General features: G+C 49.0%; 1 protein-coding gene across 1 annotated transcript in view; it reads left to right on the top strand.

Moving 5' to 3' along the window:
- Window positions 1-8,979, top strand: part of flt4 (fms related receptor tyrosine kinase 4) — a gene marked incomplete at its 5' end in the record, with an annotated part of 122,234 nt that extends 113,255 nt beyond the window's left edge. The window contains 3 exons of the mRNA XM_052013299.1: window positions 1,687-1,807; window positions 2,952-3,037; window positions 4,192-8,979. Of these exons, the coding sequence (XP_051869259.1) occupies window positions 1,687-1,807; window positions 2,952-3,037; window positions 4,192-4,381 (397 nt within the window). The remainder of the gene's footprint in view (window positions 1-1,686; window positions 1,808-2,951; window positions 3,038-4,191) is intronic.
- Window positions 8,980-14,420: the final 5,441 nt, after the last annotated feature.

The raw sequence follows: 14,420 nt of genomic DNA on the forward strand, positions 1-14,420 counted from the left end.
GAGTGTAATGTGTTGAGGGTAAATATTGGGAAAAGTGATACATTGATGGTGCCTATTGGAGAGAATGTTTTGTGGAGTTGACATTGGGAGTGGGAAGTGTTGACGGTTGACGTTGGATAACGACCACCACCTAATCATGTAGCTATGTCCCCTCATTCATGGCTCTCCCACCAATGGAGACATCTCGACATCTACCCTATCAAGCTCTCAAGGATCTTACATGTTTCATTAAGATCAGCCCTCATTCTTCTAAAGTCCAAGTGAGATAGGTCTAATTTCATAGGCTGCTCATTGACCACCCTCTCATCTCAGGATTTAGCCTCTTCTCTCTTTTTTCTCTTCTGCACTGCCTCCTGTGTCACTTTATCCTTTCTTAAATAAGGGACCAAAACTGTGCCCAGTGCTCCAGATGTGGCCTCACCACCACCATGTACAACTGCAACAATACTTTCCTATTTCTATACTCCGACCTTATTGCAGTAAAGGTTAATGTGTCATTTGCCTTCCTAACCATTTGCTGAAACCGTCTGCTAACCTTTTGTGATCCATGCACAAGCTAACCTAGATCCATCTAAATTTCCCACTAAACTACTCACCCGCAGTCTGTCTCCATTTAGATAATATCTGCCTTTATGTCCCTCTTACCAAAGTGCATAACCTCGCACTCTCCACAACTAAACTCCATCAGCCATGTTTTCACCCACTCACTCCACCTCGCATGTTCCCTTTGACCCTCACCAACTTTTATCGATGCACCATAGAAAGCATCCCATCTGGATGCATCACGGCTTGGTACGGCAACTGCTCTGCCTGTGACGGCAAGAAACTGCAGAGAGTTGTGGACACAGCTCAACACATCATGGAAACCAACCTCCCCTCCATGGACTCTGACTACACTTCTCACTGCCTCGGTAGAGCAGCCAGCATAATCAAAGACCCTACCCACCCCGGACATTCTCTCTTCTCCCCCCTCCCATCGGGCAGAAGGTACAAAAGCCTGAAAGCACGTACCACCAGGTTCAAGGACAGCTTCTATCCCACTGTGATAAGACTATTGAACAATTCACTAGTAAAATAAGATAGACTCTTGACCTCACAATCTATTTTGTTATGGCCTTGCAGCTTATTGTCTGCCTGCACTGCACTTTCTCTGTAGCTGTGACACTTTATTCTGCATTATGTTATTGTTTTCCCTTGTACTACCTCAATGCACTGATGTGACGAAATGATCCGTATGGACGGCATGCAAAACAAAGTTTTTCACTGCACCTCAGTACATGTGACAATAATAAACCAATTTACCAAGTTACCAATTATCTATATCCAGTTACAGATATCCTCCTCGCAACATGTGGTCCCACCCATTTTTGTGTCTTGTGGGTTGTTATGGATTGGTATTTTGATGAGGGTTGTGCTGAGTTGGTTTCCTAGTGTGGGTTGGTAATTGAGTGTTGAGAATTAATTTGTTTATTTTCGGTGGGGGGGTGTAAGCTGTGGTTTATCTTGATTTGGCATTCTGTGTGACTGCTGGGTTGGACGTGGTTGTGTAGTAGAATGTTGAGGATTGGTTTTGGGATGCGGGTTGTATTGCATTAGGATCGGGATGTGGGTTGTGTTGAGTTGGTCTTGGGATGTGGCTTTTGTTGAGCAACACCGTCTGTCTCACTGGAACTTATTTCTTTTCAGATACTATAACTGTGTCTCTTTGCCGGGATTTACAACCGAGGGGAATCAGATCAAGTTTGCAACAAGGGTGAAAACGTTTGAAGATATCCCAATGGAGCAGGCTGGGAACCCCATGCAAAATGTGAGTAACCCTTGTCTCCCAAATCCAGGTAAATACATTGGAGTCACACAAGACTGCAGATGCTGGAATCTGGAGCAACAAACTATCTGCTGGAGGAACTCAGTGAATACAGTAAATACATTACTCCTTTGTTATCTGTAGGCACATTCACCAGGTCTCCTCCTGTGACTGGTGGGTTTCCCCGGGTGCTCCAGTTTTCTCCCACATCCCAAAGACATGCAGGTCAGTAGGTTAACTGGCCGCTATAAATGACACTTGGTAGAATCTGGCTGGAGTTGACGGGAATAGGTTACAGGAATCTTAGTGGGGGAAGGAGATTGCTCCATGATCCAATATTGAAGCAATGGGTTGAATGGCCTCCTTCTGTCATACTACAGACTTCAGCCAGATCTGACTACACATCACCCAGTCTGTTCCAATCCTTCTGACTGAAGTCACACCTTCCTTGAGCTGGACTTTGCCCGGTGGTGGCTCAGCAGTTAGATTCCCAGATTCCTAGATTCCCAGATGGAGCTGGAGTCAGCAATGCTGAATTAGTCTGTACTGCCCCGTACTTCTCCACGGGGAATCTACCGGTGCAGCCTATGTCCCGGGGGACATCAGCCTGGGCTTGGGAACCCCCAGCTTGTTGGATTTTGAAGTGTTGAGGAACATTATTTCTCACACAACATCTCTTCCATTAGGTTTCAAATACCATTTCCCTTGAATTCCGTTCCTTTTCTCCTCCTGTGAAAGAAGCTCTATTACAGATGTAGCTGGAGGAGATTGAGAGGTGCTGCTCCCGTTGGTGGAGGGGACAAGAAGCAATGCACATGGAATGAAAGTGATTGGCTGAAAGACCCAAAACTACCCTGAAGAAATCGTTTTGTTACCCAGTGAGGGGTCAGGGTCTACCAGGCAGAACAGTGGCGATGGATTCAATTGTAGGATTCAAAACAGAGCTGGATAAGTACAGAATGTGGAGGAGTGGGATCGCCCTTTTCTAGAGACGGTGTGGTTGATGGGCTGAATGGCCTCATTCTGTACTGCAATCGCCATTGATTCTGTGATTTGGAAAGTGTCTGCGGACCCAAGGCCACCACTGCAATTTAAATTCCTTCCACATCAAGTGATGTTTCCTAATCCCTTTCATCCTGTCTTTCAGGACAACCAGACAGACAGCGGGATGGTGCTGGCACCAGAGGAGCTTGAGAAGCTGGAGGGCTCACATAAACACCAAATGGCCTTCAGGTGAGGCAGGGAGTGTGGGCACGTTGGGGTACTCTCCCAGAAACATGCAGCTGATACTCTGATACTGATAAAATCTCAGACAGATAACAAAGTGTCCTCGTCATTCACTTAGAAATGGAATTAAGAAATACCATGGCTGGGAAGCAGCATAGTTCCAATGACAGACATCACGGAATAGACTCTACCTCCCCTAAGGCAGGGACAGCTTAAACATAAGCCATAAAGCTCCCTCTACACCGTCCCATCGCACGCTCCCGGGGTCAGACACAGAGTGAAGCTCCCTCCGCACCGTCCCATCACACACTCACGGGGTCAGACACAGAGTGAAGCTCCCTCCGCACCGTCCCATCACACACTCACGGGGTCAGACACAGGGTGAAGCTCCCTCCGCACCGTCCCAAGACACACTCCTGTGGTCAGTGTGCTGAAGGTCCTCCCAGCATGGGAGAAGTCCTGGAGTTGGACCCAATGGTGGGGAAGGGGCAGTAAGGGTGGAGTGTGACCTGGAGACGGTTCTGTGCATGTTCCACCCTGGTCCTGTGACGTTAGCGAGCAACCCAGGAGAGACTCTCACTTGTTCAACACTATATTCACCAGCCAATCAGCACTCATGAAGGATCCATTCACAACTTCTATACCACCCTTAAAATGATGCAACATCAGCTGCTCTCAGGATGAAATATAACATCGAGCTCCATAAGGAGGTGTGAAGGTGGCTGTTCAACAGTTGGAGAAGTCTAACGAGGGACAGTGCCAGAGCTCGGCCCTGGTAGCTGAACGCAGTGCGGGAGACGTTATGTTCAGCGATGCACTGAAGGAGATCACAGAAGGGTGGGACGGGGGAAGGAGGAGATTGCAGAGCCAGGGAGGAAACGTGTGTGTCCAGGGATGAGAGAAGGAGAGAGAGCTTCATCCTGCTCCAACCATTTGGACTATGCTTGTCTGGCCTCCGGGTCCAGGTGGAACTCCTGTCTGGCCAAGTTGATGATGGGGCTCCTGAATTGTCTCCAAGTCTAGACAGGACTCCTGTCTGACCTCTTGTGTTCAGACGGGGCTCCTGTCTGGCCTCCAGGTTCCAGATGGGGTTCCTGCCTGCCGTCTGTCTCCAGGGGCTTTGGGCCACTCATTCCTGTCCCCTTCTTCTCTCCCAACAGTAAAGCCTCGAGTCGAGTCTGCAGACAGCCTGACCGGTGCCGGTGTGGATCAGCCTGGTGTCCCGGAGCCACAGGGCTGACCGTTCACGGCAGTGACTGCGGACACCTATCGCAGGTGGGCTGGGAGCGCGAGGAGCGGGGCAGCTTGTCCGCGGAGCCCACCTTCCTGGACACCAGCTCCCCCTTCTAGGACTCGTCTCCCACGGGTGAACTCCGCAGGAACCCGGCTCAATGCAACACTCTGCCGTTGCTGCAGCGAATTCCTGCCCCCTCTCAGCCACTCTTCCTCGGGATCTGCTGTGGTGACTCAACGCCGGCACTGCAGGGTAGAATTCCAGCGTCTCCCGAGGTTCCAAACCCTCTGCCTGAAAACCAGCCGGATTCAGTTCCAGTCATTCCACTGGCTGGTATCTGTAACTAGCTTGTAACCTATGCTGGCGAATGTTAGCTTCCCCCAAAAACAAGTTGGTCATTAACACTTGATTCAAAGAGTCCTTTTGAAAGTTTTGGTTAGGTTTATAGCTTTTCTTCCGAAGTCTCAACATTCTTAAAGTTCATTCAGAATCCAGGAGTTTTTAAAAAGTTTGAACCTTTAAAGTTGCTTCTGAGCAGTGCTTCATACTGGGATGAGGAGTGAGATTGTTCAGTCTCATGTGGAGAAGGTTTTGGTGAGAAGGTCAGTGTTTGACCAGCAATGTCTGTCCCACTTCAACAGCAGACAGCTGTCACCCCTTTCCCTCTGGGAAGGTTCAAGGGGATTCTTTCCTGGAGCACTGTTGAGGTCAGATCCCTATGGAGATCTCCCTCTCTCTATCTCTTACATCATTCTCTATTCCACCTCAGTCAGTGTACCTGAGCTGCCCAGTAACCCGATGAAAGCAAGCCCTTGACCATCTCGGAAACCTGCCATGAAGAGGAAGGTGTTTCCACACCACTGCCAGTGAGTTCACAAACCAATGAGTGTGGTCGTTTCTATGCTTTAAGAAAAACAGCAACCAATCACTGTGCAAGGGGTTCCGCCAAACTGCAAGGTGATGTTGAGCAGATTGTCAGTGTGGCGATGCTGGCCGAGGAACTGGTGTTGGTCGGACACTGGGAGAAGCTCCTTCCTCACCCCCGGCCATTCTCCACGCTCTGGACTTGCCCCACTGTCCGGGCCCTGCACCTGTCTTCTAGACCGTGCTGCAGTCTACCTCCTCCCCGCCAGAAAGTGCCTGCCGGCCTCCAGACAACACCTCTGTCCAGCCACACCCTCCAGACAGCACCTCTGTCCAGCCACACCCTCCAGACAGCACCTCTGTCCAGCCACACCCTCCAGACAGCACCTCTGTCCAGCCACACCCTCCAGACAGCACCTCTGTCCAGCCACACCCTCCAGACAGCACCTCTGTCCAGCCACACCCTCCAGACAGCACCTCTGTCCAGCCACACCCTCCAGACAGCACCTCTGTCCAGCCACACCCTCCAGACAGAAACCCTGTCTTGTCGATCTCCTGCCAACACTCACAGTGTTTGGAATGAATGGATCCTCAAGAAGTGACCTGCGGATATTCCCACTCTCCACCCTGCCCTTTCACCGTTAGAGACCAGGAGACCTCCCAGCCCTCTTCCAGTGGGCGGACTAACCCTGGTGGGTGTGAAGGGGAGGGGACAATGAAGATCTGGCACATTTTAAACTAATCAGATTTTCACCTTTTGGTTACCTTTTGGACTCTGAATTCTACTGATTTTGCTGACTGAGATATTTTGATGCTTCGAAACTGACACTGTTGTTGTTGACTCTGGGCAGGTGCCTGCCCTGTGGAGGTACATGATACTCTGAGATATCATTAATTATTCATTATTCTGTCCCTACACCACGTCCACCGAGGTAACGTGAGCCAAGCCATTCCACAGAATTAACACTGAGCCACGGGAGTCACGGGCCAGGGGAAGAGAAGCTGGTTGGGGAGGCGGCTTTCAAGGAGATTGTTAAAGGTGGAGAGAGTTGGAGAGGTGTCAAGGGGCAGCGAGGGATGAACAGGAGGCCAAAGTTTAGAACAGAAGTCCTGAGGGTGGTAGGGATGGTCACAGTGATGGGGGATTCAAGGCAATAGATCCCTGACGGATCACAGTGGCTGCTGCTCTGGCCTCCACCAACGTTCCCTCTTCTACCAGGGGCTCACACTTCCACAGCTAGTGCTCCCCACCCCCCCCCCCCACCCACCAGTCCCCACTCCCTTACCCTCCCACACAGGGAGTTATTTGACTATGGTGGGTGCGTCCCAACCAAGCCTGAACGTGCAGTGACTCCCTGGAGAGTTCTCTGTTAACTCAGCGCAGACCCTTAGTTGGAAGCAATGCCTTGGAGTTAATCTTGACTTTGGATCAGGGTGCAACAGCCTGGGGCAAGCCTCCCTGGCTTCAATCCCTCCCGGATTCTGTTCCCAAAGAGTTGGGCAAATTGTTACCAAAAAGGGTGGCAAATTTGTCAGAACAGGGTGCTGGGCTGTGGTAAAGGTGCAGGAAAGTGGGACTGGGTGAGAGCTCTGTCAAAGCGCTAGTACAGGTACAGTGGGTTGAATGGTCTTGTACTGTGCAGTTCCATTCCATCATGTCATAATTGCCTTCAAGGGTAAGATTAAGGTCAGGCTCTGTTGAATTAAGGAGGAATTACCTGAGTCATTTTAATAATTTAAAACCCGTCTGGCTATTATATAATAATACACAGAGACTGTCAGAAAACCCAGAGCCAGAGCCAAATGAACAGAGCAGCATTGGGAGCAGTCTCACGTTGACAGTGATTGGCCTTTCCCTGTTTAAAAGGAAAAAGGTTTCTAAAAACAGAAAAAAAAATACCAAACCCATCCCAATGCCCAAAATTCCATCACCAATCCCAACACTCCACCCAGATCCCAGCTCCTGAATAAACAAAATCCCACCCCTATTCCAACTCTGGCCCTTAAAATCCCAGTTCCTCCCAAAGTCCCTGCCTCCAAAACCCTAACACTAACCCAAAACCCCAGCCTACAGAGTCCCGTCCCATGCCAATGCTCCATCTCCAAAATTCCACCTCCCCTAATGCACATTATTATTAAACTGGAAAAAGTGCATAAAACACTTACCAGAGTGTTCCTGGACTCGGGGGCCTGAGTTACAAGGAGAGGTTGCGTAGACGAGGACTTTATTCCCTGGAACGTAGGAGATTGAGGGTGACCTGATAGAGGTGTTTAAGATCATGCGGGGCATAGACAGGGTGAAAGCACACAGTCCTTTTCCCCAGGGAGGGGGAGCTAAAAAGAGGAGGGCAGAGGTTTACGATCAGAGGCGAGAGATTTAAAAGGGACATCAGGGGCAGCTTCTTCACACAAAGGGTGGTGCGTATTTGGAATGAGCTGCCAGAAATAGTGGTTGAGGCGGGCACATTTAAAAGCCACCTAGATAAGTACATGGATAGGAGAGGTTTAAAGGGCTATGGGCCAAACATGGGCAGATGGGACCGGCTCACTGGGCAACACAGTCGGCATGGACGAGTTGGGCCAAAGAAATTGTTTCCTGTATGACTGTGACACCATTGCCCAAAATACTATCCCATACCAATGCTTCATTCTAAAACCTCAACCTCCCCATCCCAACATGTCCTACAAAAGAACCCAGTGCTCTATCCCCAAACCCCACTCACCCCACCTCTCCCCAGTGTATCCTACATCCTGAACTCAGTCAGTGCCCCTGGGTCAGTGGTGTTGTGGCCTCAGTCAGTGCCCCTGGGTCAGAGGTGTTGTGGCCTCAGTCAGTGCCTAACCTTCCTCCTGTGTCCAGTCACTGCTCTGGGCTCTACTGAGACCTTCATACTTTGGGCCCTCGTGTGTTTTAATGAATGATCTTCCATTTGTTGGACTGTTCCTAATGTTCACCTTGATCATTGAATTGCTGCTGACTTACTTAATGATATCTCCTGGTCGTTATCACATACCCCCACGTAGAAACTGGAAATGTTACTGGGGAGGGGTTTGCTGTCAATGTGTACTCTGTAACTTGTAAAGATGTGACAGTGTAAGGGGCTACGGAGGTAACATTCACAGCTGGAACTGCAGTGTGACACCCCCCCCAAACCCCTGAGACCAACTCCCGCTCCGGACCATACAGCAGACACCCCGACATCCCAGTGGACAGATGCCTCTCCCTGGATTTCGGGCCCATGGAATGCCTCCAAACTCTTGAGACTCCTCCCTCCCCTCGGACTCCCCTCCATCTAAGGGACTACCCCTCCCCCTCAACACTTTGTCCCCCAAACTAAGGTGCTACCCCACTCAGTCTCTCCGAGGAACCACTCCCCTCCCCGGTCTCCTCACTCTCCTCGACCAGAGGGACTATCAACTGTGAGCAGTGTGCCGCTGGGATCAGATTTAACCCTTTCACCACCCACCGATCTCTCCCCTGGACTCACAGCAAGCGCTGAGAATGTTACCTCCATCTTCAACATGTTACTTGGTATGAAGCCACGCGTGTTTATTGTGTTTATGAATTCTGCATAGCCATTGGCTGCACCTGATTGTTTACAGTTCCATTAATAATAATGGGGATATAAATAGTCACAGATCATTGTAGGTGGAGGGGAGGGAGGGGACGGTATTTCATTTATAGAGGGAATTGCTAAAATTACACTAAGATTTTATCTACATTTAACGATTTTGCAGCATAGTAAACATTCTCTGTATGTGTGATATTGTACATAGCATATTGTGGGTGGCTGGATATGGAACATGTATAACACAGAAATAAAACACAGCTTTGGATTGTGAAGCTCCAAGGAAATGGCCCCCCTGGTTTAATTCCCGCAGCAGCCAAACTTCTGCACAGAGAGAAAATAAAAGATGTACATTCCTATAGCACCTCTCATATTCCCCTCTGATCATTCTGAAGGATCTTTCAGCCAAGTTGTCCCTTTTGTGCTGGAGGATATTCAGCAGGTGGTTTCTACACAAACAGGGATCTGCTTATCTGATGCTCTGTGCCTGTGATGCTGCTGCAAGTAGGTGTTCCATTGCACCTGTGCACACATGGACTTGTGCATCTGGCAATAAACTTGACTTTGACTTTAATACGTCCTTTCTCTTTGCCATCGGTTGAGGGGTAACTGTTGGTCCTGGGACACCAGGGGAACTGTCCTGTCTTCAAACAGGTTTTCTCATCATGTCTCTTCCAGAACGAGGCACCAGTTTTCCAGTGCTGTACCAGCAGTCCTTGCCTGAATCACCTGCACAACCTCTGAAGTGGAGCTTAAACACACAGTCGCCGAAGACAAAGAGTTAACTCTAGAGTTATACAGCATGGAAACAGGCCCTTTGGCCCAACTCATCCATGTTGACCATGCTGTCAATCCAAGCTAGACCCATTTACCTGTGTTTGGCCCATATCCCTCTAAACCCTTCTATCCACATACCTGTCAAAATGTCCTTTAAACACTGTACCTGTACCCGCCTCTACAGCTTCCTCTGGCAGCTTGTTCCATACATCCACCACCCTCTGTGTGAAAATGTTGTCCCTCAGGCCCCCTTTAAGTCTTTCATCTCTCACCTTAAATCTACCCTGGGAAATAGACCATGACTTTTCAGAGTAACACACCTTCAACTCTGTCCCCATACTTTATAATCATAGAACATAGAACATTACAGCACAGTACAGGCCCTTTGGCCCACAATGTTGTGCTGACATTTTATCCTGCTCTAAGATCTATCTAACCCTTCCCTCCCACATAGCCCCCCATTTCTCTATCATTCATGTGTCTATCTAAGAGTCTCTTAAGTGTCCCTAATGTATCTGCCCCCACAACCTCTCCCGGCAGTGCGTTCCACACACTCACCACTTTCTGTGTAAAAAACTTACCCCTGACATCCCCCTTATACCTTCCTCCAGTCACCTTAAAATTATGTCCCCTCATGTTAGCCATTGTTGCCCTGGGAAAATGTCTCTGACTGTCCACTCGATCTATGCCTCTTATCATCTTGTATATAGATGCATGAATATAGATGCACTGGAGGTGGTGCAAAAAAGGATTCTCTGACAATGAACTGCAAGCTTTTAAAGAAAGATTTAATGGGCTGGGGCACTTGTCTGCAGAAGACAACTGAGGGGCTTAACCAATAAAGGGTTAAAACAATGAAAGTATTTCAGGGGAGATGAGAACAAGGAGGCCATAAACATTGGGGGAGGTGCAGAGAAGTGCCAGAGGGTAGGGGTGGGGGTCAAAGTCGAGTTTATTATCATCTGCACAAGTCCATGTGTGCACAGGTGCAATGAAAAACTTGCAGCAGCATCACAAGCACAGAGCATCAGATAAGCAGCATTCACAAGAAAAACATAGACATAAATTATACACAATTTTTACAAGAAAGATCACAATTAGAACAAAAAAAGCAAAGTCCATTTTAGTGCAAAGTGATCAAAGTGGTCATAGTGTTGCTAAACTGCAGTGATTAGGGTTGTGCCGGTTGGTTCAAGAACTGAATGGTTGAAGGGAAATAGCTGTTCCTGAACCTGGTGGTCTGGGACTTCAGGCTTCTGTACCTCCTGCCCGATGGGAGCTGTGAGAAGATGGCACGGCCCGGATGGTGGTCAGGAGGGAATGTTGAGATTGATCCCACGATCTTGGGGTTTGATTCCTTTCTCATTGAGGGAAACGACGCTTAAAGTTTTGGGATGTATTAAACTTGTTATAGAAGGAGAAACATTTAGTTGGGATTTGGACGGGTGGGTATAGAAATTGGAACAGATGTGGTCACAAAGAATCCTTCTGTAAAGCAGGTCAGAAATAGCTGCCTAAGTAATGAATATCTGAATATGGATGCTCAGAGGTCAGGAGGGTAGTGAACCCATTAACTCAGGGTTACCTGCGTGGGCACTTGGGAGAAAGCACCTCCACCTGTGGGGGGGATTCAGTTGGGGGGGGGGGAGAGTGGGTGATGAGGGAGAGTGTCCGTGGGCTGTGGGAGGGGATTCAGTGGGTGGGGGGAGTTGGTGATGGGGGAGAGTGTCCGTGGGCTGTGGGAGGGGATTCGGTGGGTGGGAGGGAGAGTCGGTGATGGGGGAGAGTGTCCGTGGGCTGTGGGAGGGGATTCGGTGGGTGGGGGGAGTTGGTGATGGGGGAGAGTGTCCGTGGGCTGTGGGAGGGGATTCGGTGAGTGGGGGGAGAGTGGAAATGGGATTGTCAGGATAAATTGTCGCTTCTAGCCATCTTCCTTCTTATATACATTTTTCATGCCATTGATCCACTCCCTGACAAGTATCAGTGTCACTTGAGCTATGTGGATTGTAAGTTACCTTCATCTATTAATTATTTCACATTTTTCAAATTGGTATTTGTTGACGGTGTCAGTTTCCTGGAAGATTTATTACGTCTTTCAATTGGTGAACTTCAGTCAATAGCAATTTGCTTAATAACAAGACGTATGAAGTGAATGACAAGCTTTTCATCTTTAGTTACAATTCACTGTGAAGGCCTTTTCAAAGAATGACAGACATACCTTATCGATTCCAATATCAAATTTTACTATAATAGTAAAACAAGATGAAAATCGATGAATGGTTCTCTATTTTTTGTACTTTTGATTTAGAGTGGGAACACGAGAAGGGACTGGAAGCCCAAGAGCTTATGGTCTGATTTCTCAGATTACAGAGATTTGGAAAGCACATTTATTCAATAGATGCTTCTAGAAAAACTTAAATGAGGTGCAATTCCTCACCTTGATACAGAGCTCGTTCACACAATTTATTTTTTTTTGAAGTTAGAAACCATCAGATACCTCTAGGTGCACCAAGTGCTCTGGTCGGCAGCAAAAATATCAAAGGACAAGTTTTTTAGGGGGATAGAGAGACACCGCATGGAAACAGGCCCTTTGTCCCAACAAATCCTTGCCGACCATCAACTACCCATTTACACCAATCCCAGTTCATTCCTCCCCCCATTACCATCAACTGCCCCCATATTTTACCTCTCGCCTGCACATTAGGGGCAACTTACAGCAGACAATTAATGTACCAACCTGCACATCTTTGGCACGAGAGGGGAAACCGGAGCACCGGGGGAAACCCATGCAGTCACAGAGAGAACATGCAAACTCCACACAGACAGTGCCCACGGTCGGGATTGAACCCAGGTCTCTGGAGCTGTAAGACAGTGGCTCTACCTACTGAGCCACTGTCCTTGGAGGACATTCAACTTTCTGAGTTAGAGGGAAAATCACCGTGCTGTGCCGTACCGTGTAGTTACAGCTGAAGGCTGAATTACCGGGGGGAGGAAGAGGGGCCTTGTTACTGCATTCAGTTTTGGGACATGTCCATCGCCAGCAAGGCCAAAGTTAAATCTCATTCCTTGAGAAGGTGGGGTGAGCCACCTTCATGGACTACTGCAGTCCTTCTGGTGAAGGTGCACCCACAGTGCTGGTGGGGAGGGAGTTCCAGGACTTAGACCCAGTGACAACGATGGACAGGCGATATATTTAAGCATTATAAAACTCTAGTTAGGCCACATCTGAAGTATTGCATTCAATTCTGGTCGCCCAATTATAGGAAGGATGTGGAAGCTCTGGAGAGGGTGCAGGAGAGGTGCCTGGATTAGAGGGCGTGAGCTATAAGGAGGTTGGACAAACTTGGGTTGTTTTCTCTGGAGCGGCGGAGGCTGAGGGGAGACCTGACAGAGGTTTATAAAATTATGAAAGGCATAGGTAGAGAAACAAAGGACCGCAGATGCTGGAATCTAGATGAAAAACACGATGATGCTGGAGGAACTCAGCAGGCCAGGCAGCATCCGTGGAGAAAAGCAGGCGGTCAATGTTTCCGGTCAGGAACCTTCTACAGGACTGAAGATAGGAAAAGGGGAAGCCCGATATATAGGAGGGAAAAGCAGAGCAGTGATCGGTGGACAGGAGAGGGGAGGTGGGGTGGGCACAGGGTGGTGATAGGTAGATGCAGGTAAGAGACAGTGATGGGCAGGTGCGGGGGAGGAGGGGAGAGCAGATCCACCAGGGGATGGGTCAAAGGTGAGGAGAGAGAGGGAAAAAAGAGGCTAGGAAGGGGAAGAAAAGAAGCATGGTTGGGGGGGGTTGTTGTGGGGAAGTGGGGGGGGGATGAGGGGTGGAATTACTTAAAGTGGCTGCAAGGTTCCAAGATGGAAAATGAGGTGCTGTTCCTCCAGTTTGCTAGGGAGTGAACTAGGGAGTCACAGAGAGAGCGATCCCTGTGAAAGGCAGAAAGGGGTGGGGTCCCGTTGGAGATGTCGGAAGTGGTGGAGAATGATGTGTTGGATACATAGGCTGGTGGGATGAAATGTGAGGACGAGGGGGACCCTATCCCTGTTGGGTCTGGGAGGGGTGGGGGTGAGAGTAGAGGTGCGGGAAATGGTGGGAAATGGCAGACATGGGTGCGAGCTCTCTCGACCACAGTCGGGGGGGGGAAGCCCCAGTTAGAAAAGAAGTTGGACATCTTGGATGTCCTGGACTGGAAAGCCTCATCATGGGACCAGATGGGGCGGAGGTGGAGAAATTGAGAAAAAGAGGATAAGAGTCCTTGCAAGAGACAGGGTGGGAGGGGCTGTGGGTAGCTGTGGGCGTCAGTGCTGTAACTGAGGTTGTGGGTCTGGGAGGTGCTGCTAGAGTAGACTGTGTGTGTAACCACAGCACATTTTGTAAATGGTACACACCGCAGCCACTGAAGGTCAATGTGGAGGGGATGATTGTTTAGAATTGTTGCTGGGGTGTCAAACAAATGAGTTGTTGGTTCTGCAATCATCCAGGCAAGTGGAGTGTTCCATCCTGCTCCTGACTTGTTCATTGTAGAGGGTAGAAAGGCCTTGGAGTGTCAGGGGGCAATTCACTTGCCTCAGGATATCCAGCATTTCACCTGCTGTTGCAGCTGTGGTATTTCTGTGGCTGGTCCAGCTGAGGTTGTGATCAACAGTGACACCCAGGGTGTTGATGGTGGGAGACTTGGTGGGGGTGATGTCATTTGATGTCAAGTACAAGCCATTAAATTCTCTCTTGTTGATGGTCAATGGCTGGCCTTTCTGTGGCATGAATGTTACTTGCTACCTACCAATCTGTGCCTGAGTACTGGCCAGATCATACTGCAAGCAGGTATGGGCTGCTTCATTTCCCGAGGAGCTGTGAATAGAGCTGAACTTCCGTGACAGGTGTGAATAAAAAATATTACAGATGCTGGAAATCTGAAATAAAAACATACCCTGTCTCTCCTGC

The sequence above is a fragment of the Pristis pectinata genome, chromosome 4 (genome assembly GCF_009764475.1).
Source record: "Pristis pectinata isolate sPriPec2 chromosome 4, sPriPec2.1.pri, whole genome shotgun sequence".
Taxonomy (NCBI): Eukaryota; Metazoa; Chordata; class Chondrichthyes; order Rhinopristiformes; family Pristidae; genus Pristis; species Pristis pectinata.